Consider the following 20,885-nt stretch of genomic DNA (forward strand, 5'->3'; position numbering starts at 1 on the left):
GGAGATCTCTTAAAGGACTATTCAAAAAGAAGCTGCTTTATGCTTATTTTCCACCTACACCTGACGTACCACAGTGAGACAGCTGGTATTTAAATCTGGGAATAGTCCAGCTGTGTATTCCTTTCGCATATGCTTTATGTTGTAGTAGCGCAAAAAAGTGCTCCAAAGTGGGACAGTTGATGCCAGAGAGGAGGAAAGCTGTGCATTAGACAGTGTTTGAATAGTTGATAAAATGAAATGAGAGTATCATCACATCTTGGTTTGGGGGATACTGTGTTTTTCCAGGTCACAGAAGCTGGGTGGCTATAACTGAGCAGTCCATGGGCATAAGAATTTGTGTGAACGAGAGGCAGAGGGAAAAGAAAAATTTTGCATACAAAGTGTATAGTTTATGAACCAATTCAACAATGTGCCATAATTACATATTATAATTATAATTATTTTAATAGCCTATAGTGGAAAGAAATTTAGGAAAGGCCAAGAAGCATCAAGTACCAAGTTGAGCAAAATTACATCAGGCTCTTGCAACAGTTTACATCTGTTTATCTCCACTTGCAGCAAAACTGCTTATACAGATCAGCCCCCGGGCTCCCCCTTACTCTGTGTCTGGTTCTTGACAAACTTCAGAGAACATCCTTTACTCTGGCTCGTTTTGTCCTTGAACCTGGTTAAGGATTAATTCAGCCTGAAGCTGTTCTGTTCAGTTACAGTCAGCTTATAGCCAGAGTTGCCATCTGCTCTGCACTGGAAATTATTAAATTGCCTCCCAGTCAAACCATTCCAACTCCTCTCTCCTTCTCTCCATGCCCAGCCCTCTTTTCCATTTTCCCTCATTCCTCTGTCTCAGAGATTCCCTAGAGTTCTACAGGAAAAGGAGATAGGAGTTGGGCCTAGGATATATGTGAACAAAATCTGGAATCCTGTGGCATTCTGAGGCAACTCAGAGGTCCAGCTCTAGGGAGCCTCGGTGTGTCTCAGATGGGCAGGTGGTCCCCCTTCTCCCTCATCCATCCTCTCTGCTGCTGAGCCTGGGGCTTTGCTGAGTTCTCACAGGAATGGAATTAGTGAGCACAGCCTACCTAACTGGGGATACAAAATGTGGTCTCATTTCCTCATTTCTCATTTCCAGATAACCACTTGGCACCGACCTCTTCCCACATCCCGACCTGGGCCCCTCAGTGGATCCCCCAGTTTTGTAGGCAATGCCCGAAGATGCAGCCTAAAGTTGTCCTAAAAGAAATTTCTCTTATCCTTCTGCACAACCCTCCAGCCTGTCTTCCCTTTGCGCTTTGCTCCTTCAAGTCAATGGAACACACCTTTCCCCACAGCCGGCCGAGGCCATGGTGCAATGACAAACCGGATACCACTGAACATTCGGGGGGCAATGGAGAGGAATTCTCTCACGGCAAATGGCTAGTGATGGTGGCAGTTAGGGCTCTACTTAGAGCTGGAACTCAGACCCAGCCTCAGGTTCCAGCCAACACGCCACTCTTGCATCCCTCCCCACCTGCCCACCAATGAATATCCCTCAGGTTTGTCTGTGCTCTCAATATTAGCTCCTGTCATTTGACCTGGAAGGGGTGGGAGCTCCCCAGAATCCCCAGTGCAAGTTCCCATTCTTTATTTGAGAATCTTCCTTTTCCCAAAATGGTTGAGGGTAGGAGGGACGATCCCTACACAGTAAATCTCACCCCACCCCTTGGTGCCCAACACCTCTCAGTAAACAACTGCAGTGGATCATCAGCCTTGATGAGTCTTAAATTAACACTTAGCAGTAGACACCATGCAGAGCTCCTCCAGCAAGCTTCCGCTCATGCTCTAACCTGCTCTACCCACACTGCAGGACTTCGCAACAAATGCGTCCTAAATCCATGAAGAGCCAGAGAATATTCCTCCAGATTCCCTCCAGTCAACAGGGTTTCATAGACCTCCACCAAGCTTAATTGTGCCCAATCTTCATATTGCCTGTAACACAATGCCTAGCTCCCAGAATTAGAGAAATCTGTGATCAGGTTTATAGGAAATCACAATTTTCTCCAAGAACAATGGCTATATGCAAAATTTACATTTTGTTAAGTATAAGGCCCAGTCAAATGGTTTCTTCAGAAAAAAGGAAAGGCTTGCCTGAAAAGTGACTTCAACTGTCTTACTCTTTGAGGACAGAACTGTGTGAAATTATATATACATAATTTATGTATATATATAAATAAGAAATATATATTTTATATATTTATATACATCATTATTTATATACAACATAAAATATAAACATATATTTTGCACATAATGTAGAACGTATTTTTACATGTAAATATATTTAAATATAAGTAATATATTTATATGTTTTTTAAAGTCAGAAAGTTATCATGAAGGAAAAAAACCATGGCCCTATACTCTGACCCTGTTAACATTTTTCTCTACATATGTATATAAAACAGATAATAGAAATGATATCTGTACAAGCTATGAACATTCAAATAATATAGAAAAATCTTCATTATAATAAGAAAGTCTCTTTTTTACAAAACGGAAGCCCCCATCCCCAGTCGAGCCTTCTGCTTTCACTCCACACCCAGCTCTGATGACATGTAGAGGCTGAAATCTATTCCTTGACTGCTTGCCAGGCTGTGTGCCCCGCCACTGTGCAGGTGTCCACCCAGAAGAAAGGGGTACCTTTTCCTAATTCATATGAGAATGCTCTGTTGCCTTTGAAAACAGTCTTTGAATAACTGCTTGCATATCCCTCTAAAAAGCTACACGTGTACTGGCTTATAGGAATATACGTGTCCTTTCTCATTCCACAGAAAAAATATGTGGTACACACATTGTTCTGAACTTCACTTCCTTTCTTCCTTTTTTTTCTTTTTTCTCCTTTACCATTTTTTTAAAACTTAATCTGTGTTGGAGATTTTTATGTGTCAGCAATGCAGGTGTGTGTTTCTTTTTTTTTCTTTCTTTTTGTTTTTTAAGGGCCTATGGCATTCCATTGTATGGCTTTATCAGTTTGTGTAACTAGTTCCCTTTTAATGATTGATGGGCATTTAGGTTGTTTCCAGGTTTTTTAGTGGGAAGGCAGGAAGGGTTAGGGCTATTAGGCAAAATGCTTATATGTACATAATGGTATGGTTTTATGACCATGTTTATAAGGGCAAGTTCCTAGCAGCAGAATTTCTGAGTCAAAAGGCATGGAGGTTTTAAAATTTAATAGATATTGATTGTAACAATGTGCATTCCCAAGAATATCTGTATTTTTGTACTCCCATCTACCCAGGGTATTATCGAGTTACGTTCTGCCAGTCTGATGAGCCAAACATACCGCACTGTTGTTTCAATTTAGATTTCTTTAGATATAAGTAATGTTAAATATCTTTTTATTAGTCTGTTAGTCACTCACACTTTTCTGTTCGCCATGTGTTTGCATCTTTTGCCCATTTCCTATTGAATTATTAATAATATTTTGCAGAGTCATAAGATTTGTCAATCAGAACATGAGTCATTATTATTATTGTGTCGTAAATATTTCTTCTGGTGCGTCATTTATCTTTTGATTTTGTGCATATTATTTTTTGTTCTACAGGGTTTCCAAATGTACATGCAGTCAGATTCATTAATCATTTTCTTTATGGCTTCTGTGTATGTACAACTTTTTTGTGACAGTTTTCCCGGATTCTACCTAGTGAAGTTAACAAACAAACAAAAAAAATTCGTGGACCTGATTTTAGCCCACATAAGGTCACTCCATTTTGCAATGTGAATCGTCTAAGGACACTCAGTGGTGAACAGTGAGGTTTTTCAGAGGGTTTTGCCTCATGTGTGTCCTCAGAATAGACAGATCTGAAAATCAAAATGTCTCTTCTGAGCCTGGCCCAGACATCCAATAGACAGGGACGGGGATAGGGATAGGGATATGCCCAATGACCATGTTCCTTATAGAATACTTACCCTCAGACAAACCATAAGTCGCTCTTAATCTCACAAAACAAACTGGGGGTTGCTAGGGGGAGGAGAGGTATGGAGAGGGTGGTTGTTATGGACATTGGGAGGGAACGTGCTATGGTGAGTGCTGTGAAATGTGTAAGACTGATGATTCAGAGACCTGTACCCCTGGGGCAAATAATACATTACATGTTAATAAAAATAATTAATAAAAAAAGAATACTTTCCCTTTACTCAAGTAGCAAACAGCCAATTTGATTAAATATAATACCATTCCCACTGTTTGGGGGTTTATTATAGGTCTTTAGTTCTCTTTTTGTATTCCAGGATAGAAGACTTTTTCTAAATTGACCTACTTATTAGTATTTTATGTTTAATTTTGCTTCTTGTAGGCAGCTTCAAAAGATGGTCCACGATATCAAGAACAATGAAGGTGGAATAATGAACAAAATCAAAAAGTAAGTTAAACTTCATAGCACTATATAAGCACTCATTTATATAAATCACACATTATTCCAGCCTGTGCTAGGTGGAAGAGAACAAAGTTCTTTGTTACCCAAGTGAGGAGTTGCAACCTCTTTAACATGTAACCCTTTCTTACTCATGGCAGGAGTCCATGGTGGTAAGATCCATCTTCAGGAAACATGGCAAATGAATGGGGTCATCCTCAGGGAACTTTGCTTTTCCCTCTCACTGCAGTAAAAGTGAGCTGTCCCCCTCAAAGTGCCAGCAAATGTCAACAAAGACCTTTCTAGAAACAGGACAATCAGCTTCTATAACTATTTAGTTAAAGTCCACTAGGACACGCTTGGAGAAATCCAAAAGAGAAGTTCTAAGAACACAATCCATGCTATACCTGTTTTCCATATTTCAATTTTTTGCTTTTTCAATTATAGCCTAAAATTGTGTTTTCAGTTGGCACTTAGAGAGGAAAAGCTAGAATTTCAAATCTTCCTGCACATCAAAAACTCTTAAGCTTTTAAAAAAAAAAAAGATAAAAATCGTGCATACCTGTATTTGCCACTCAAAATCTAAGTAAAGAGGAAGGAGGAAATAGTATCCCATTAAGCTTTTAAATTCTTTTATTTAGAAAATGAAAGTAGTAGTAGATTCACCAGGAAAAAAAAAATCAAACCATTCAGAATTGCATGAAGGAAAAATCTCCCAGTTCTCCACATCCCCAACCTCAACCAACTCCAGGGAAACAAACATTGTCATGAGTGAGTCTGATATATATATATATATATATATATATATATATATATATATATATATATCTGTATGTATGTGATACAGTACATGCCTGTACACACATACATTTTCATCATGAATGGCGTCACACTTCATAAACCATTCTACCAACGTGATTTTGCTTAGTGGTTTTACTTAATGCTAGATCATGGACATCTTTGATAGTATGTAAAAATAAGGCATATTCCATTTTGAGCAGATGATTAATAGTCTGCTATAAATATATTATCATTCATTTAACCAGCTATGCATCAGTGAACACTTTTTAAAGGGAAGGAGATGTGGGAGTTTAAACTGGCATATTCTTGGGGGAGCAATTTGATAAGTTCACTAAAAATTTTGTGGCCATTTCTTTCAGCTTAACTGTCATAAGTAACATTTCAATAAGTAATTTTTATAGATTTTGAGTGTACCAGAAAGCTAAATTCCTAAAATGAAATTTAGAAATGGAAAAATTTGTGCCCTTGAAATTTTTATTGATATTACCAAATTGCTTGTCAGCAATTTTGTACCATTAATAGTATATAAAATTTCATTTTCCTATGCCTTCGGAACAAAGAGTCTTCATTCTTTTTGGTCTTTGTTAAACTTGAAAGTAAGAAATCATGTTTTATGGTTTTTTAGACTACAAAATGCAAATGAGTCTCAATATGTATAAGTCATTATCATAAAATAGTTAAAATGGTCTTCTGCTTGTGGGGCATCTACTAGAGGAAAATTTGTCCTCATGTTCTGTCCCGTGGAGGAGTGAGGTATGTGATTATTCTCATTTAATATTTCTGACACATGCAAAATCTCATTGAGATGAGGGAGCCCTGCTAGTCATTGTTTTAATCGCTAGGGATTCTAGATTAATTATCCCCATTGTCAGTTTTACAATACACAGTTTTCTCAAAATATGAAGCCACTGTGTAAAATGTCTCTCTCTTCCCTGGTCAGGCATACTCACAGTAGCCATGGAGCTCAAAGTTTTTCAGACAGTTCCTATTTCATTATGCTCATTGTTCCCAAAATACATTTTGATTTGAAAAACCATGTTTCCTCTCAGCTTGGAAAATATGGCTGCCATAGTCGTTACCCTGGGTGAAGTCAGTGGGCCTTTGGTTCTGAGTGACCCGCTGTTAACACTCTTGCTCGTTGCCAGGCAACAGGTGCTACCTTGAAAGGAGGAAGCACGGTTGAACACACTGGTTTCCTAACAGAAGACCGTGACAGAGTTGTTGCTGGTCCATGGCCAAATGAGAAAATAAGGACCTTGAAGTGTTGGGGGTTGACATGCAGCTGCCGGCTGCTAAGTAAGACCCAAACCACAGCTTTTATTCCTGGTTGGTGTTCAGTGACCACCAGCCCCTTCCTGAGTCTGTTCTTTATCCTGAGATGATAACATTTTGGGTATTAAAATACCTTTTCTTTTCTCTTATGAAATAGTGGCAATAATGGGTAATGGATGGTTCGTGCTTTTTGAAATTTTACTGGTCCAATTACAGACCCGGCACCGTGATTCCTTGTTTGTTTTTGTGCTTTTTTCCCCCCCATAACACTGTGGCTAATCTTTCTATCTGGATCTCATCAGAAGTCTAATTATAATATCTCCCCAGCTCACGCTGGCTTGCTGTGAGAATTGAATGAAATAATCGACCTAAGAACCTTTGGGGAAACAAAAAGCAAAATTTCTATGCAAATATAAATATTGTTATTTTTGAAACATTACAATTCTCATTTGTTGGGCTAATTTTTCGTAATCAGACATGAATTTCTATATTGCTTTTTTTCCACAAGAAATGAAATATGCTTTGCATGTAATGGTTAACTTATTCCCTGCTTCTAAAAAGGGACATGATGTTTTAGTAAATAAAGGCTACTAGATATAGGTTTTATTTATATATACCTTAAATTTCATTAAGCAAATCATTCTTAAATAAAATGGGCTACTCTTATTAAGAATAATAATTTACTAGAAAACTTAGCCATTTCAAATAATAGAATGAGAGGTGTTGTAGAACTTAAGTAAGCCTAAAAATTGGGATACATTTTTAAAATGTAATTTTAATTTTCTTCTTTTGGTGATGGGGGAAGGATTGTGAATATTCAAACATTTTATATATGCATAAAGATACTAAAGTAGTTTTGAGAGTGCTTGAAACAGTTCAGTGTCTAAATAAGCTGAATATCATAATCTCCAACCTGGAGACCCTCACTACTCATTTATTTGGCACTTTTCAGTAGTGCCAAAATAATCTCAGTCAACCTACAACCCAAGTGCTCTGTTACAGCTAATATTTTTTTGATATTTAAAGCATTTATTAAGTTATTTATTCAAATAGAATCTATCTTCTCTTATCACCCTATCAACCAATCAGCATTTCTCTTCCTTGAACCTCTAAACTCTGTGCTTGCTTGTATTCTGACCTCTCAGAACCCTTCCACCACTGGACTTCACCGTTGCTGAGTGACAGCCCCATTACACACTGGAGAAATGGGGGAGATGGGAGACCTCTGGTTAATGGCTTCACTCCATTTACAATACATTTAGTCTTTCAATGAGATGGGTCCAAAAGAAGCCAATATTCTATTAGTTATCTCTCTGTTACCTCTATATCTGCTTCTGTTTGGGGCCTTGACAGCAGTCGTCCTGACAACAGTGTCCTGACCATTTGTCTAATGGTTGTTATCTATAGGCTGAAAGTCAAAGCGCCTCCAAGTGTTCCTCAAAGAGATTATGCCTCAGGTAAGAGTATTTCTAAAATACTTGGACTCTTGACTAATTTCATGTTCATATTTACTTCCTGAAAAGGGAACTATGTTCTAATCATTTGAAAATAAGAGTGCCCACCCTAATTTAAAAATTTTAAGGCATTTGACTATAGTGGAGCTGTAGTATTCCATCCATCCATCTATCCATCCATCCATCCATCCATCCATCCACTCATCTATTTATCAAACATTTATTAAGTATCTTCCATGTGCTGGGCAAATACACGGTTTTAGGTAGAGACACAGCGCTAAACAGGACAGATATAGTCTCCACACTCACAGTGTTTACAGTGAAGAAAAAAGATACAATAGTACAAAAGCAATTAGAGTTCAGGGTGATGGGGAAGCACAAAGTTCTATGAAAGTCCATCAGCAATGTCTTATCTAATCTGAGGTCAAGAGTGTGGAGGAAGTGGGGAAGGGAAGGCTTCCTGGATAGAGAATTATGAAAATGGATACTTGAAGGTCACTGGGGGTTGGGGTGGGAGGAGGATAATCTAGTGATGGTGCATGGTTACTCCGTCCTCTCTGACGTCTCCTCCACCCAGTCCAACTAGGATCAATTTTGTCAGCGGAGGGTAGTCTTGAGATTGGTGTTGTTTATGGCAGTGGTGAGCAAAATAAATTATCTAATATACTGCCCTTCTCTAGAAGAAATTCCTTGGGAAGATAGGCCTAAAATCTCTTTCTACTGGCTTAAATATAAAGATTTCCTGGACATGAACAGACCTATAGAGCCCTTAATGAAAACCACAGGTCTACAGACATCATTGAAGTCTCTTCCTCTATCCCTGACAGCTAAAACCAAATCACAACCTTAAAGGATGCTTACTGTTGTTTTTTTTCTGTCACTGATCAAGATAGCAATAAATCAGACAGTTGAGTTCCTCCTAGGCACTAATTAAATCTTATCACACTAAGAAATGCGGACCAACATATCAAGTCTAGTGACTGACCTGTTGGACTACTTTCTAGAAGTAGCTAGGTTACAGAGTACTTACTGACCTCATCTTGCCAGTCACCAAGTCTCAACAGTTGACCAGGAGACTCCTTTGCAATGAAAAAAAAAATTAAAATAAATAAAAAAATAAAGACCCTGTTCTGATCTTTAAAATCTACCTGATCAAAGCCAAGGGGGGAAAAAAACCTCAAGTGAGCTGCTTAGTTAACCAAAGAGAAGAAATTCCTCCTTCTCTCCCAAGTTCTAAAAAGGAAAAGAAAGCAGACAACATCTGCTTAGTACCCTGAGTTTTGATAGGAAAATTATGGAATCATGGAATCCCAGGTCTAAAAGGAGCCCCAGAGGTTCGGCAGCCTGACCTCCAACCCAGCGCTCACCCCTGACCCCACCACAGCCACACACCAAAAATGAAACCCATGTTCTGTTTGGACATTTCCTGTGATGACTTCCCAAGCCCCTCTGGTCCTGTCAAAAACAGACAGCCCTGGCAGGACAGAGATGCAGTCCATTTCCTGGTGGCTTCCTAAGTCTGTCCTCATGGCCACACAGCACAAGTTTTTAAACATTCAAGAAAGCAGAGATCGAGTTGTTCTGTGCAACTCCAAGGATAAAATTAAGAAATTAGGTCATTTGAATAGTTTCTTCTCTGGAATCATTATCTCCAGGTGTTTCTGCTGTTTTACATGTTCTTTGACTCATTTGACAAATATGACACAGTACATCCTGTGTGACACTCACTCTACTAGATACGGAGTGGGGAACAAAATATAGCCTCTGACCTTCAGGTGCTTCATTACTAGTGGGGGACCCAATAATAAATGAGGATGCCGATGGGTCACTATCTGCCTGAGGTCCCACTGTTGTGGAGGGAAAGCCCCACCAGCCGTTCCACACCCCTCAGTGGCCAGAACTGAACAAGGCCTCTCTCCTTGGACCCTGGGGCCCTACTACCCAGGGGTGGTTGGAAAAAGCACAGGGAATGCATAGCAAACCTCCATCCACTAACAAAGTGAGCTATAACATTGCTTTGCACTTGCCCTCATGTCCTTACGGAAGCCAGCATTCACTTGGTTTTTTTTTTTTTTTTGTCTCCCTGTCTCCACTCTGATTGGTGGTACCAGCAAGGCTGACACTGGGAGAGCGGCATTCACCACCAGCCCCGCCTCATGGAACTAAGACTAGAGGAATGAAACTTGGACTTGAAGGTATTGGAAAGTCTGGAAAGTCCATAAAGACCACTCACCCCTGGCTTCTTGTGTGAGGGCTAAGTGGAGACCAGACAGGCTAAGGGGCCACCCAAGGTCATACGGCCAGGTGACATAGACATGTATGTCTGTATGGACAGCATGTATGACCGGTCATGTATGTCTGTATGGCCGGTCATACAGATAGGCCATGAGGCTGCCCAAGGTCATACAGCCAAACCAGGACTCCACCCCCCCCCCCCCCCCTTAACAGGGCTCTGAGAAGGGATGAGGGGACATGCAAACAAAAGGACTTTTTAAAATGTGAAGTATTTAGATGCAAATCCCCTCTCTTAGCCAGCTCAGATCCACTCCTCAAGGGGTCACATCCCCTTCTCCTCTTGGGGCACCCAGGGTGACTGTCCATGGGCTGCCTCCCCCGTGGCCTCTGTAGTTCTGCTTTCTCTTCCTCCCCTGCATCTGCCTCCACCACCACATCTAACCCAGGCTCCTTCCTTCTCTCCTTCCTGCATCGCACTGTACCCATCCCACGGCTTCCCCACATCCTTCCACCAGCTCGGTAAGAGGAGAAGCTGGCAGGCCTAGTGGCCCAGAGCATGGCCTCCAGAGCTGAATCGGGGCCACAACTGTGTGTGTGTCAGACAGACAGCGTGGAGGGTGCCCCACAATGTCCAGAGTCCCTGGTGCTGCTCGTGACCCAGAACAGAAAGGCTCCGTGCCCACCCTTGCCTTCACCGCTTCACTCAAGCTCTCACCATTGACTCTTTGACTGACTTTCCAACCATCCCTTCCCATTCCCAAGCCCCCCAGTCTGATTCGGCCTTTGTCTCTTCATGCCTGAACTGCTCAAACACCATCCTCATCGACCTTCCTGCCTCCAGCTTGTCACTGGGGCCTACAGTGGCCTTAGTGGCTGGAGCACCCCTTTGGCTGGCAGCAACCTGGCTTTATTTTCTCCTCAGACTCTCCAGAACAGCATTTTCTTTCCAGCATATCTATGCCTTATGGCTATGCCTTATGGATACACCTTCCAGCCATCAGTTAAGCCCTGCTTCTGGGGCTGACACACAGGCCCTAGCCTTAGGGGATGGAAGGGGGACACCCTCCTTCATCTTCATTCTCTCATTTGGATTCTGGCCATTCTTCAAGGCCTGGCTCAATCCCTCCTTCACCACACAGCCTCATGCAACCCCTCAGCTTTTGCTGAGTGCACCGTTCGCAGAACTTTCCCAGCACCTGTCCATGATTCCAGGTGTTGAGACATTTGTCAGGAAAGCCTACACTGCCCTGGATTGTCCTCGGTGTGATACACAGCTGTTCTTCTAGACTCCAGGTTTATTACCACCATGGCTGGGTGAGATCTTGGACTTTGGGGTCCTCTAGTCTTGGTTAGAATCCCAGCTTTGGCCCCTAAACCCTGTGAACCTAGAAATTTTTTATAACTTCCCTTGAAAGATTGGAGATAAGAGTGCTGATCTATCCTTCAGGCTATTATTAAAGTAGATTAATAGTGACCAGCAGCATCCACGGAGCTCTTACTCAATGGGTGATGTCAGATGGCTTTCTCACTTTCCCTGGGCTATTTCATTTCATTCTGATGAAGCCCTATGACACAGGCTTTACTTATCCTATCCATTTCAGTGGTGAGAAAACAGATGCTCAGAGGTTAAGCAATTTACCTGTTCATGCTGCTAGCAAGTAGAAGAATCAGGATTTTGACTGGCAGGCTGACCCCAGAGCCCAAGCTCCAAACCCTGGAGTGGACACTGATGTGGGGCCACTGTGGCATTTCCACGTGCCTCACAGTGCCAGCTGCTGGGCCCACAGGTTGGGGGAGGCACATGAATTACAAAGCCTGAGCCTGGCAAGGGGAGGAGCCCCTCTCTTGTGTGGCATGGGATTGTGACTCTGTAAGTGGAACATAAGCCCCAAACCAGGTACACGACCAATGGAAAGGCTCTCCCTCATAAGGAGGCCCAACCAGCATCTCAGCTTCCTGCCAGGGGCATGCAACCTTCCTTCCAAAGTGAAACTGCCTTTCCCATACTAAACTTGCCCTTACCCTCCTGAAAGTGCCACCCTCTATATTAGAGGCTCTCTTGGGCCCGTTTCTTTATGGTAGCCGTACTGTGTGGTTGCCATTAGAGGGAAATAGAATGGTGTTGCTATGAGGGTTTATTAAGACATTGTCAATACCCAAGACAACACTACCATTAACACAGCATTTGCTGCGTGCCAGGTTTTGGGAAGCACTCATGGGTATTGTATTACTGGATTCTCATAAACACATGAGATATTCTTACCCTGGTTTCATAGTTGAGAAATTGAGCTTTAAACAGCTAAAGTCCTGGTCCTCTGCCAAGCAGGTAGTAAAGAGCAGAGCCAGAATTTGAACTGGGAGAGACTGGTTCTAAAACCATAACCCACCCACTTTAGGAGGTCCTGAGATGCTGGACCACCACCCCATACTTTGGCTCTAGTACTTTGGAGCATACTGCATTTTAGTTTGGAAAATGGCCTGCAGGCCATGACTTCAAGAGCAGGATGTTGTGAGTTGCTGGTAGGACCAGGAGATGGGTGTAGCTCGGGGAGAGAAGGGTGCTATCTAGCAACCTCTCCCACGTGGTGATGCTTTTTTCTCTTCTCTGCCTCAGTCTCTACAATGCCTGGATTGGGCCACTCTAGTTTCTCTTTTATGTGAAGGCTCAGTAGAGGGCCAGGCAGTTTACATGGGATTTCAGCTATAGTGACCAACACAGACAGCCTGGCTTCCAGCCCGCCCCCTCACTCACCAGCCATGTGGCCTCAGACACGTTTTGCCACATCTCTTAGCTTCCGTTTCCTTGACTATAAAATTGAGATCTTGACGGCACCTACCACAAAGCTCTGTTTTGAGGATAATTGGCAAAATACACTTATCCTAACCCTGAGCACATAGGAAGTGTTTAATAAATGGAATCTATTATTAGTATCCTAATACTCATTCCTTCAACTCATCTGTTGCTTCATACTTTTATTACTGCATGGATTACAAATGCCAAATACCATTCAGATACAAAGATAAATTAAATAGGCCTTGTTTTTCAGTACAGAGAGGCACAAAAAATGATCATAGCACAGGGCAGAATGGACCACCCGTGTCATCAAGGTGCCAGCAGCCCCTAAGACGGCCCAGAGGAAGGAGTCATAATTAGAACCCGAGGGACTGGGGAAGACCCTATGGCAGAGGTATAACAGGGATTTCCATGCAAAGAAGGAAGACAGGCTGGGGAAATAGCCCAGGCAGAGCAGAGAATGATCAAAAGTACAGGCTGGGAGGAACACACTGCCGAGTATCACTGTGAGTGAACACGGAAGATGGCAAGAGGAGTCGTGGGAGGGACAGGAAGGGGAGGCGTCAAAATGTGTGGACTCAGAGCCTTGACTTTACTCCATAGGGAGCTGCTGAGGATTCTTGAGGAAAGGAGCTGCATGCTCAAACTTTATTTTAAGGAAATCACTAGAAATAGTATGAAGTGTGTGTTGGAGAGGAAAGATAATTGGGACAGGAAAAGTAGTTAGCTTCTGCAAGTACTTTTCAGGAGTGACGGGCCAGAAAATGGGCCTCAGTTCCCTGAGAGAAGACTCAGCAAACACAGCTCAATGAGGTAGGGAGGTGTGTTTTATAAAGGTATTTTATAAAGGTTTCTATTTTAAAGGCTGAAACAAAAACATCTTGCCACCATAAGTGCTGATCTTCGGTTATACCCAAACTTAAGGTATTAGAAACATATCTACCTCGGTACTAGGTGTTAGTATATTGAGAAGAGGACTTATTGACCTAGTCTTCTAAGGTTTCTGGCAAAGCCCCGGTGATTGCAGCATACTCTAATTTGATATAAGTTAGCCTAGATCACTACTTAACAAGAATTATTTCCTGTGAATGTCAAAGTTTGACCTATTATTTGGCTCATAAAGTAAAGCTCCTTCTTAGTGCCTATCATGTTGTTTCCAAGAGAGGGCACTGTTGCTGCTATAACCCAAGATCTGGCCACGCTGCTCTAAACCCTTCCTTTGGGCCCCCATTTTTTCTCTACAGTTCCTTTCCCTTTTTCTCTTCGGAGTCCCCCTAGAGATGGAGTCCTTGGTCTGCCATTGCAGGGGCTAGAAATGGCAAGAAAAGGTTCTACCAAGGCTCTGGAGGGTTCAGGGACCAACCACTGGGCCCCCTCCCGTGGCTGCTCAATGGGCTAGGAGAAGAGCTGGGAGCTTTCCTGGATGGGTCGCAGGAGCCACTCTGCCATCTGGACCAGTGCCTGGTTGATCTGTAGAGCTGAACGAATTGTAGTTACCCTCTAATGTCAGTTTATGTGATGGGGTGGATGCTAAGCTTCTCAAACTCTAAATGTGTTTTGGAGAAAAGGGAATCAGATGTTCTCCTTGACTGTCCATAATTCAGATCTATTTTATTCTTCAAGAACCTAAGCTCCTTGACACCGTTATTTCCATTTTCATCCTGCCTGGGGATCCTGCCAAGGACAGTGCCTACACTCTGGAGTTCAGAGGCAGTGAGGTAGCATGGTGCTGGAGCCCACAGCATGCCCTTCGAAGTCAAACTGCAGGGTTCAACTCCTGGCTTTATTATTTGCTATCTGACCTTGGGCAAATGACTTATTTTCGCTGGGCCTCAGCTTCCTCATAAGATCTCTAAGAGACTACTCTGAAAATATTGCCTGGCATGTAGTTTTAAAGCACCAGATAAATCTTTTCAGTAAAAAAGTGAAATTTAGGGCCACAGAGAATCCCAGAAGTGATCTGTCACCTTACAGATCTTGAGATTGAGGCCCAGAGAAGTTAGCTGTCTTGATCGCTCTCTGACTAGTTAGGAGCAGAGCCTGCATGGGAATTTTGGTCTATTGTGACTCCCTCTCCAGTACTCTTTCTACTACATCTGCGTACTGATTCATAGAAATCCTGAGAAGCAACATGATATGAATTGCAGGTGTCTCCAGGGTTATTCTAAAGTCCCCAAAATGCTCCTTAACAAAGACAAATGAGGTTCAGATGTACCATGTCTCTGCCGCAGTGGGACTTACCTTTATGATTTGAGAACTGATTTTTTTTTCTAAAGAGGAGTTGAAAGCGAATGAACACGAGATAAGTCTAGTAACTGTTCAAAGCCAAGTGAACAAGACCAGGGAGCCCAAAGGCAAGGAAGGCAGCTGCAGGCTAGTAGTGGACACGGTGGGGCTGGCCAGCTGAGATTTACGCTTGTTCCTTCTGCTTCCCACATGCCATTGCAGAGAACCCTGCTGATGAAGAGGAGCAGTGGTCTGATGACTTTGTGAGTATTTGTTCCTGGGAGCAGGAGGGAGGGTGTTGTTTCCACTGGGATCCGTGGGAGACCTTTGCAAGGGCTTGTTTTTGAAGGACATGCTGCTGGTCACCTGTGCATCACAGCAGGGAGATGGCTGACCTGGAAGGGCCACCAACAGATAAACAAGGCGGCAAGAACCCCATAGTGGCTGACTTGACCTGGCACCAACGTGTACCAGGCTAAGTGCTTCATCCACATTACCTCCCCTAATCCTCCCCAGAGCCCTACGTGTAGGCACTCTTATCCCCATCTTCAGTGCTGCCGTTTGGAGTTCTCACCAGCACAGCCAAAACAAATGTGAAGTGTTTTAAAATAATTCTGTATCAGTTAACAAAGGTCTCTGCCCTGAATTCCCCAGTGCCCCATCATTGCCTGGGACTTATCTAGGAGCCCTAAAGAGTGAATGCCTGGCACATTAGGGGACCCCTGGCCACTCTTAGGTCAGGATCTGAGCCATGCTCATTGTCAAACATTTTGAATATCAGCCCTGTTCATTTTACTGGGAATGAAACTAAGGCATGGAGAGTTTCAGTGACTTGTAGTTTCCAGGTTCAAACCCAGGCCCTCAAATCTCAAAGCCAGGCTTTTCGACTCCAAGGGGCTTGTGACCAAGCCCTCTTGTGACCAAGAGGACCATGGCAGATGCTGGGGACAACAGAGTGACCCCAAAAGGGTGATGAGTCAGAGTCAGCCGTCACCCTCTTCACAGTGGCTCTGCAACCCACAGGGCCTCTGGCTCACTTCTCTCTTGGGTCAAGCTTTAGAGGGACAAGACATCCTAAGAACTTTTTACAAAACAATTATTCCTCATTTATATCAAATTCATCCAGAATGCTAGTCTGCTCCACACCACGTGTGTTTTATCTGGACAGGATCCAAGAGGGCCTCCACACAGCCACATACCCCAGTGTACAGATAAGGAAACACCAAGACTAGGAAAATGAAAAGGACTTCCCCGTGGCCATTCAGTTACTCAGTGGCCCAGTGGAATAAGCGCTCAGGATTCCTGTCCCCTGAGTTGGAGCCCAACTCCACACGGGTTCACCACCTGGAGTTATTCAGAGTATTATGAGGCAGGAGTGCCTCCCTTCTCTGCCTCTCTCCTTTCTGCAGAGAAAACTGTAGAAAGAGGAACTGAAAAGGCCTTTCTGCAGGTCCCTTGGGTGTGGAGTTCCTCCCAGGGTCTGGCAGCCGTGGAGCCCTCAGAGCACTGCAGCGGCGCCCCCTCCTGGTGGCCCACACCTAACCCCAGCTGAAGCAAACTTGAGAGCTGGTCTGCATCCACAGACAGGCAGTGAAAATTGAGCTTCCTGCCTAGATAAAAAGAGCACATGTGGGGACTTAGAAAACACAAATAAAATCAGCCTGGAGAGGAGGGGATGACTTGTGTCCCAAAGTCAAACAACCAAAGTTAGAGTCCCAGCTGTCATAAGGATTGGGTAAACCTTCCTTCACAATTATTTTGACCTTACTGGATTCCTATTGTACACAGAACAAAATCCAGGCCTGTGGCCTCCAGGCCAGATAAGATCTGGCCCCTGCAGACCTGTCCAGCCTTCCTTGCATCCCCTTGGCAGGGCCTTGTCTGTTATGGCCCAGATGCGCAGGTCTGCCTTTAGTCCTACAACAAGAGGTCAAGGTCATGCCTGCTCAGTGATTTCAGACTCATGGACCTTGGGCTGGTGAAGGAAGAAGGGGAGAGAAGAGAAACTAAAGAGCATCCCCAGCTTTCCTCACTTGTTCTGCTCCTTCTTGTCCTTCAGGCTTGGCTTCACTGTCTCCTTCTCAGGAAGGCCTTTTCTGCACCTGAGGTAGAGTCCCTTTTCCCATTGCTCTCTGTCTCAGGACCCTGAACATTTCCTCAAGTGAATCTGTCATGAGTGACAGCTATTTTACGGTTGATATTGTACTTATTATCTGTTATTCACTATTTATTTACTGCTGGTTTCTCCTGCTAAAATTCTATGAAGGCAGGGACTGTGCCCAGAGTCAAGCACAATGGCTGGCACACAGTAGGTGCTCAATAAATATTAACTGATTGATTGAATGAATGAACGGACAATATGAGAAAGTTTTTGCCTGATTACACGTTCCCTTCTTCAAACTTTTCATCCCACGTCAGCATCGGGCTGCCAGGAGCGTCTGACAGGGAGTCGCTCTTCCTCTACCTTCTCTGCCTCCTTGGCCAGCCTGGTTCTTTCATTCAGGGTGCTCTGCCCAAGGGACTGTGAGGACCTCCATGTCCTCCCCAGATGCACCCTGCTCCCCAGCCTCCAGGTAATCAGGTCTAGGAAGGCCTGTGCCTGCTCCACAGATACAGACCCAAAATAGGAGGCCCAAACTAGCTCCCATCCAGGCACGTGCGTCTGGGTTCCTACTGTTTCTTTCACTTTCCAGATGGTTATTAAAGCAATCTTTTCTCAGCCCATTCACTGATGTCTCCCTGGAATGTCACAACAAGAGGGATCGGGTCCTGTCACTGACAAGGGTAAGGAGAGTGAGTCCCAGGGGCCTCAGGCTCTGTGGAAGGAACCTTGTCAAGCCAGGCTCTCACCATGGGCCACTCTTTCACTCTCACGGCACCTCCCAGGCCGGCTGTTCAAGAACAGCTCTGGCTTCTCCAGAGCACAGACCACAGAGTATCCTCTCCTACTCCACTCCTCATGCCTCAGTTTCTCTGAGGGCTTAAACAGACTCTTATAGGATTGTGGTAAGGGATACATGAGGTAGGCAGTGCATGCAAATGTCGGTTATGATAGTAATGATAATTGCCATTATTCTATTCAACCGAATTTCGTATTCACAGTCAGGAAGGATTACTGAGCCTTCCAATCTGTTGTTATCGAAAAAGGGGTTTGGGAAAGTCCCCCTCTACAAGGCTTTTCTCACCGCGCCCCTCCCTCTCCCTTCCTGACTCTTTGGGTTTAGGACAAGGACCTCCTCTTCCCTCCCAGTGCTCCTCCACCACCTTGGGGAAACCTCTCTTTTCAACTGCCTTTCTCTGTGCCCCTCCTGCTGTTCACCCCACTCCTCCCCTTTCCCCCTTGCCCCACAGACGGAGCAGGGGAGCAGCTCGCACTCCCTCTCGCATCCTTCATTGTAAACACACTGCCTTCCTGGCCTGCCCGTGCTGGGCCTGCTTCTGCCCCGAGGAGACAGCAGTAGAACCAACTTGGGGCTCCTGTGGCACCACACCTGCGGCGGTGTAGGACTGCAGGGGAAGGGGGCCAGCGGAAGGCAGGTGCACCGCGCATTCACTGGCAAATCCTGCACGGATAATGCAGGGTGTCAGGCAGCATGCGCAGAGGACTTCTTCCATCCTGGATCAACTGTTTCCTGCATGTGAATACATGCAAGTGTGGCGTCTAGCTAAGGTATCTCTGAACAAAAGCATGAGAAGCTAGGAGCGGTGCCCCTGGGGAGGAACTGAGAGGCCAGGAAGGAGACTTTATTTACATCCTTTTGAGCTGTTACTGTGCCAGTGTATTTTCAACATACATTGAATATTCAATATTTGATAATTTCAATGTAGACTTAAATATAATTTATATTAAAAAAAAAAAAAAAGAAGAGAATGGAGTCTGGGTCAGATGAAAAGCCTCACCCCTGCAGCTTACCAACCCTGTTAAAAAACAAACAGACCTCATCTCAAAGGTATCTGTATGCTCTGTGTCTCCCCTTATTGATCTTTTCCCTCAACCCTCAGCATCCGTGGCCAATGAAACTTATTGGTCATTCTATTCTAGTATATTGTATTCTCTTCTATTGTATTCTAGTATATTGTATCGGGTCCTTTTTCTGTCCTCTAAAAAATGTATTTTATCTCTGACTGCTCTTCTTTGCAGACACACAGAGTTTCAGCCACCCGTCCTGTTAAATGGCCCACATGCTCCCCCAGGATAGTGGTTCAGGTGATAAATTCTGGAGCCAGAAAGACTTGGCCTCAACCCCAGCTTTGCCTCTGATGGCTGCCCAGCCTTGCTTAGCCAACCTTTCCAAGCCTCGCTCTCTGGTCCCTATGCTGGGGGAGCAGCTCCCACCTCCTAAAGCCAGAGCTGGGCTGATGATGGAGCCTGGATGGGGCACTGAGCCTGGGGTCTGCCCTTGCAGGACAGTGACTATGAACACCCAGATGAGCACTCGGACTCAGAGATGTACGTGCTGCCCGCTGAGGAAACCGGGGACGACAGTTACGAGCCACCACCCGGCGAGCAGGAGACAAGAACCGTCCACCCAGCCCTGCCCTTCGCCAGGGGCGAGTACATAGGTGAGGCAGCCCCCCAGACCCTGGGCGCTCAGCCTGCCAGGCAGGGGAATGGAGACAAGCAGCCTGGCAGGTCGGTGGGCGCCTCCCACTCTCACCACCCCACACTGGTCATCTGGTCACTCAGAAACCATGGCGCCCCAAATGGAAAACTTGCCTGTTCAAGGGGGGAAAAGTCCTCTTCCTAAATCGCCAATGTTGAAAATAGATAAAAGATAAAAGGAACACACCCTGATGACTATTTCCACCACCAGATAGTCTCCAGATAGCCCCATGAGAAATCAACCCTGAGATCAGTCTTACTGCTTTTTCGTCTTGTTGCACACAAGGCTCTGGAATTTCTCTTGAGGTTTCTGTACAGAACAAGGGTGATCTTCAAGGATCCCAGTATCTGCTGTTGCCCCTCCTTCCTCATGCCCATCCCCTCACAGGCAGGTCACACACTGAGCATAGACTATTAGACTATGGCTTTTTAACGGGGGGCTTAGAGTGAGAGTAAGGAGCTCTAAGTCTGGAATTAGCTGTAGGTTAATGGGCACAGCTCCCGTGAAGCCTCCAGGCCTGAGTGTGGTTTTTAATGTCCCCCAAGGAGAAGCCTGTGTTCTGGGTAACAAAGCTCAGCAGGGGTGGGGGGGGGTAGAGCGTGTCCATGATGATGAGGGTGATGCTAGCGTTTGTACCATGTCCCTATGTGTAAAGGGCTCCACATCTGTTATCATTGTCATTAACTGCCTCCTCACAAGGCACCAAGCATGGCCCCTTGCTTCACGCCACAATCCACCTACTGAGCACCTACTGTGTGCCAGAGCTATGCTGAGCCCTGAGCATTCAGCAGCAAGCAAGACAGACATACTCCCAGAGTTTTATATTTACAGTAGTGGCCTACTTCACACTCTCAGGAATCTTATGGAAGAGGTATTCATCCTCACTTTACAAAGGAAGAAAGTGAGGTCAGGAAGAGTGAACTGATGGGGCCCAGTGCTTGCAAGTGGCAGGGCGAGGATGGATGCTGGGCTTCCCAGCCCCCAACATCCATGCTTTCACCGCTCCACCTCGCACACAGCCCACCGTATTTGTGACCTTGTTCAAACATTACAGCCCTGGGAAGGAAGCGGCTGCAGTGGGCCCATGTTACAGGCTAGGAAACTACCATGTGGG

The 20,885-nt window shown here is 44.5% G+C and overlaps 1 protein-coding gene across 12 annotated transcripts in view; it reads left to right on the top strand.

The window, feature by feature from the left end:
- BLNK (B cell linker) overlaps positions 1 to 20,885 on the top strand; it is a 138,835-nt gene that overhangs the window by 70,789 nt on the left and 47,161 nt on the right. For 3 of the 12 annotated variants that reach the window (XM_059169323.1, XM_059169325.1, XM_059169321.1), the window contains 6 exons: positions 4,329 to 4,394; positions 7,812 to 7,915; positions 10,024 to 10,107; positions 15,390 to 15,430; positions 19,309 to 19,374; positions 19,574 to 19,730. In XM_059169323.1, the coding sequence (XP_059025306.1) occupies positions 4,342 to 4,394; positions 7,812 to 7,915; positions 10,024 to 10,107; positions 15,390 to 15,430; positions 19,309 to 19,374; positions 19,574 to 19,730 (505 nt within the window). In that variant the 5' untranslated portion in view covers positions 4,329 to 4,341. Of the gene's footprint in view, positions 1 to 4,328; positions 4,395 to 7,811; positions 7,916 to 10,023; positions 10,108 to 15,389; positions 15,431 to 19,308; positions 19,375 to 19,573; positions 19,731 to 20,885 lie in introns of those variants that run through there. The other 9 variants (XM_059169327.1, XM_059169322.1, XM_059169330.1 and 6 more) reach the window with 7 other exon arrangements.

The sequence above is a fragment of the Mustela lutreola genome, chromosome 4 (assembly GCF_030435805.1).
Source record: "Mustela lutreola isolate mMusLut2 chromosome 4, mMusLut2.pri, whole genome shotgun sequence".
In the NCBI taxonomy this organism is placed as follows: domain Eukaryota; kingdom Metazoa; phylum Chordata; class Mammalia; order Carnivora; family Mustelidae; genus Mustela; species Mustela lutreola.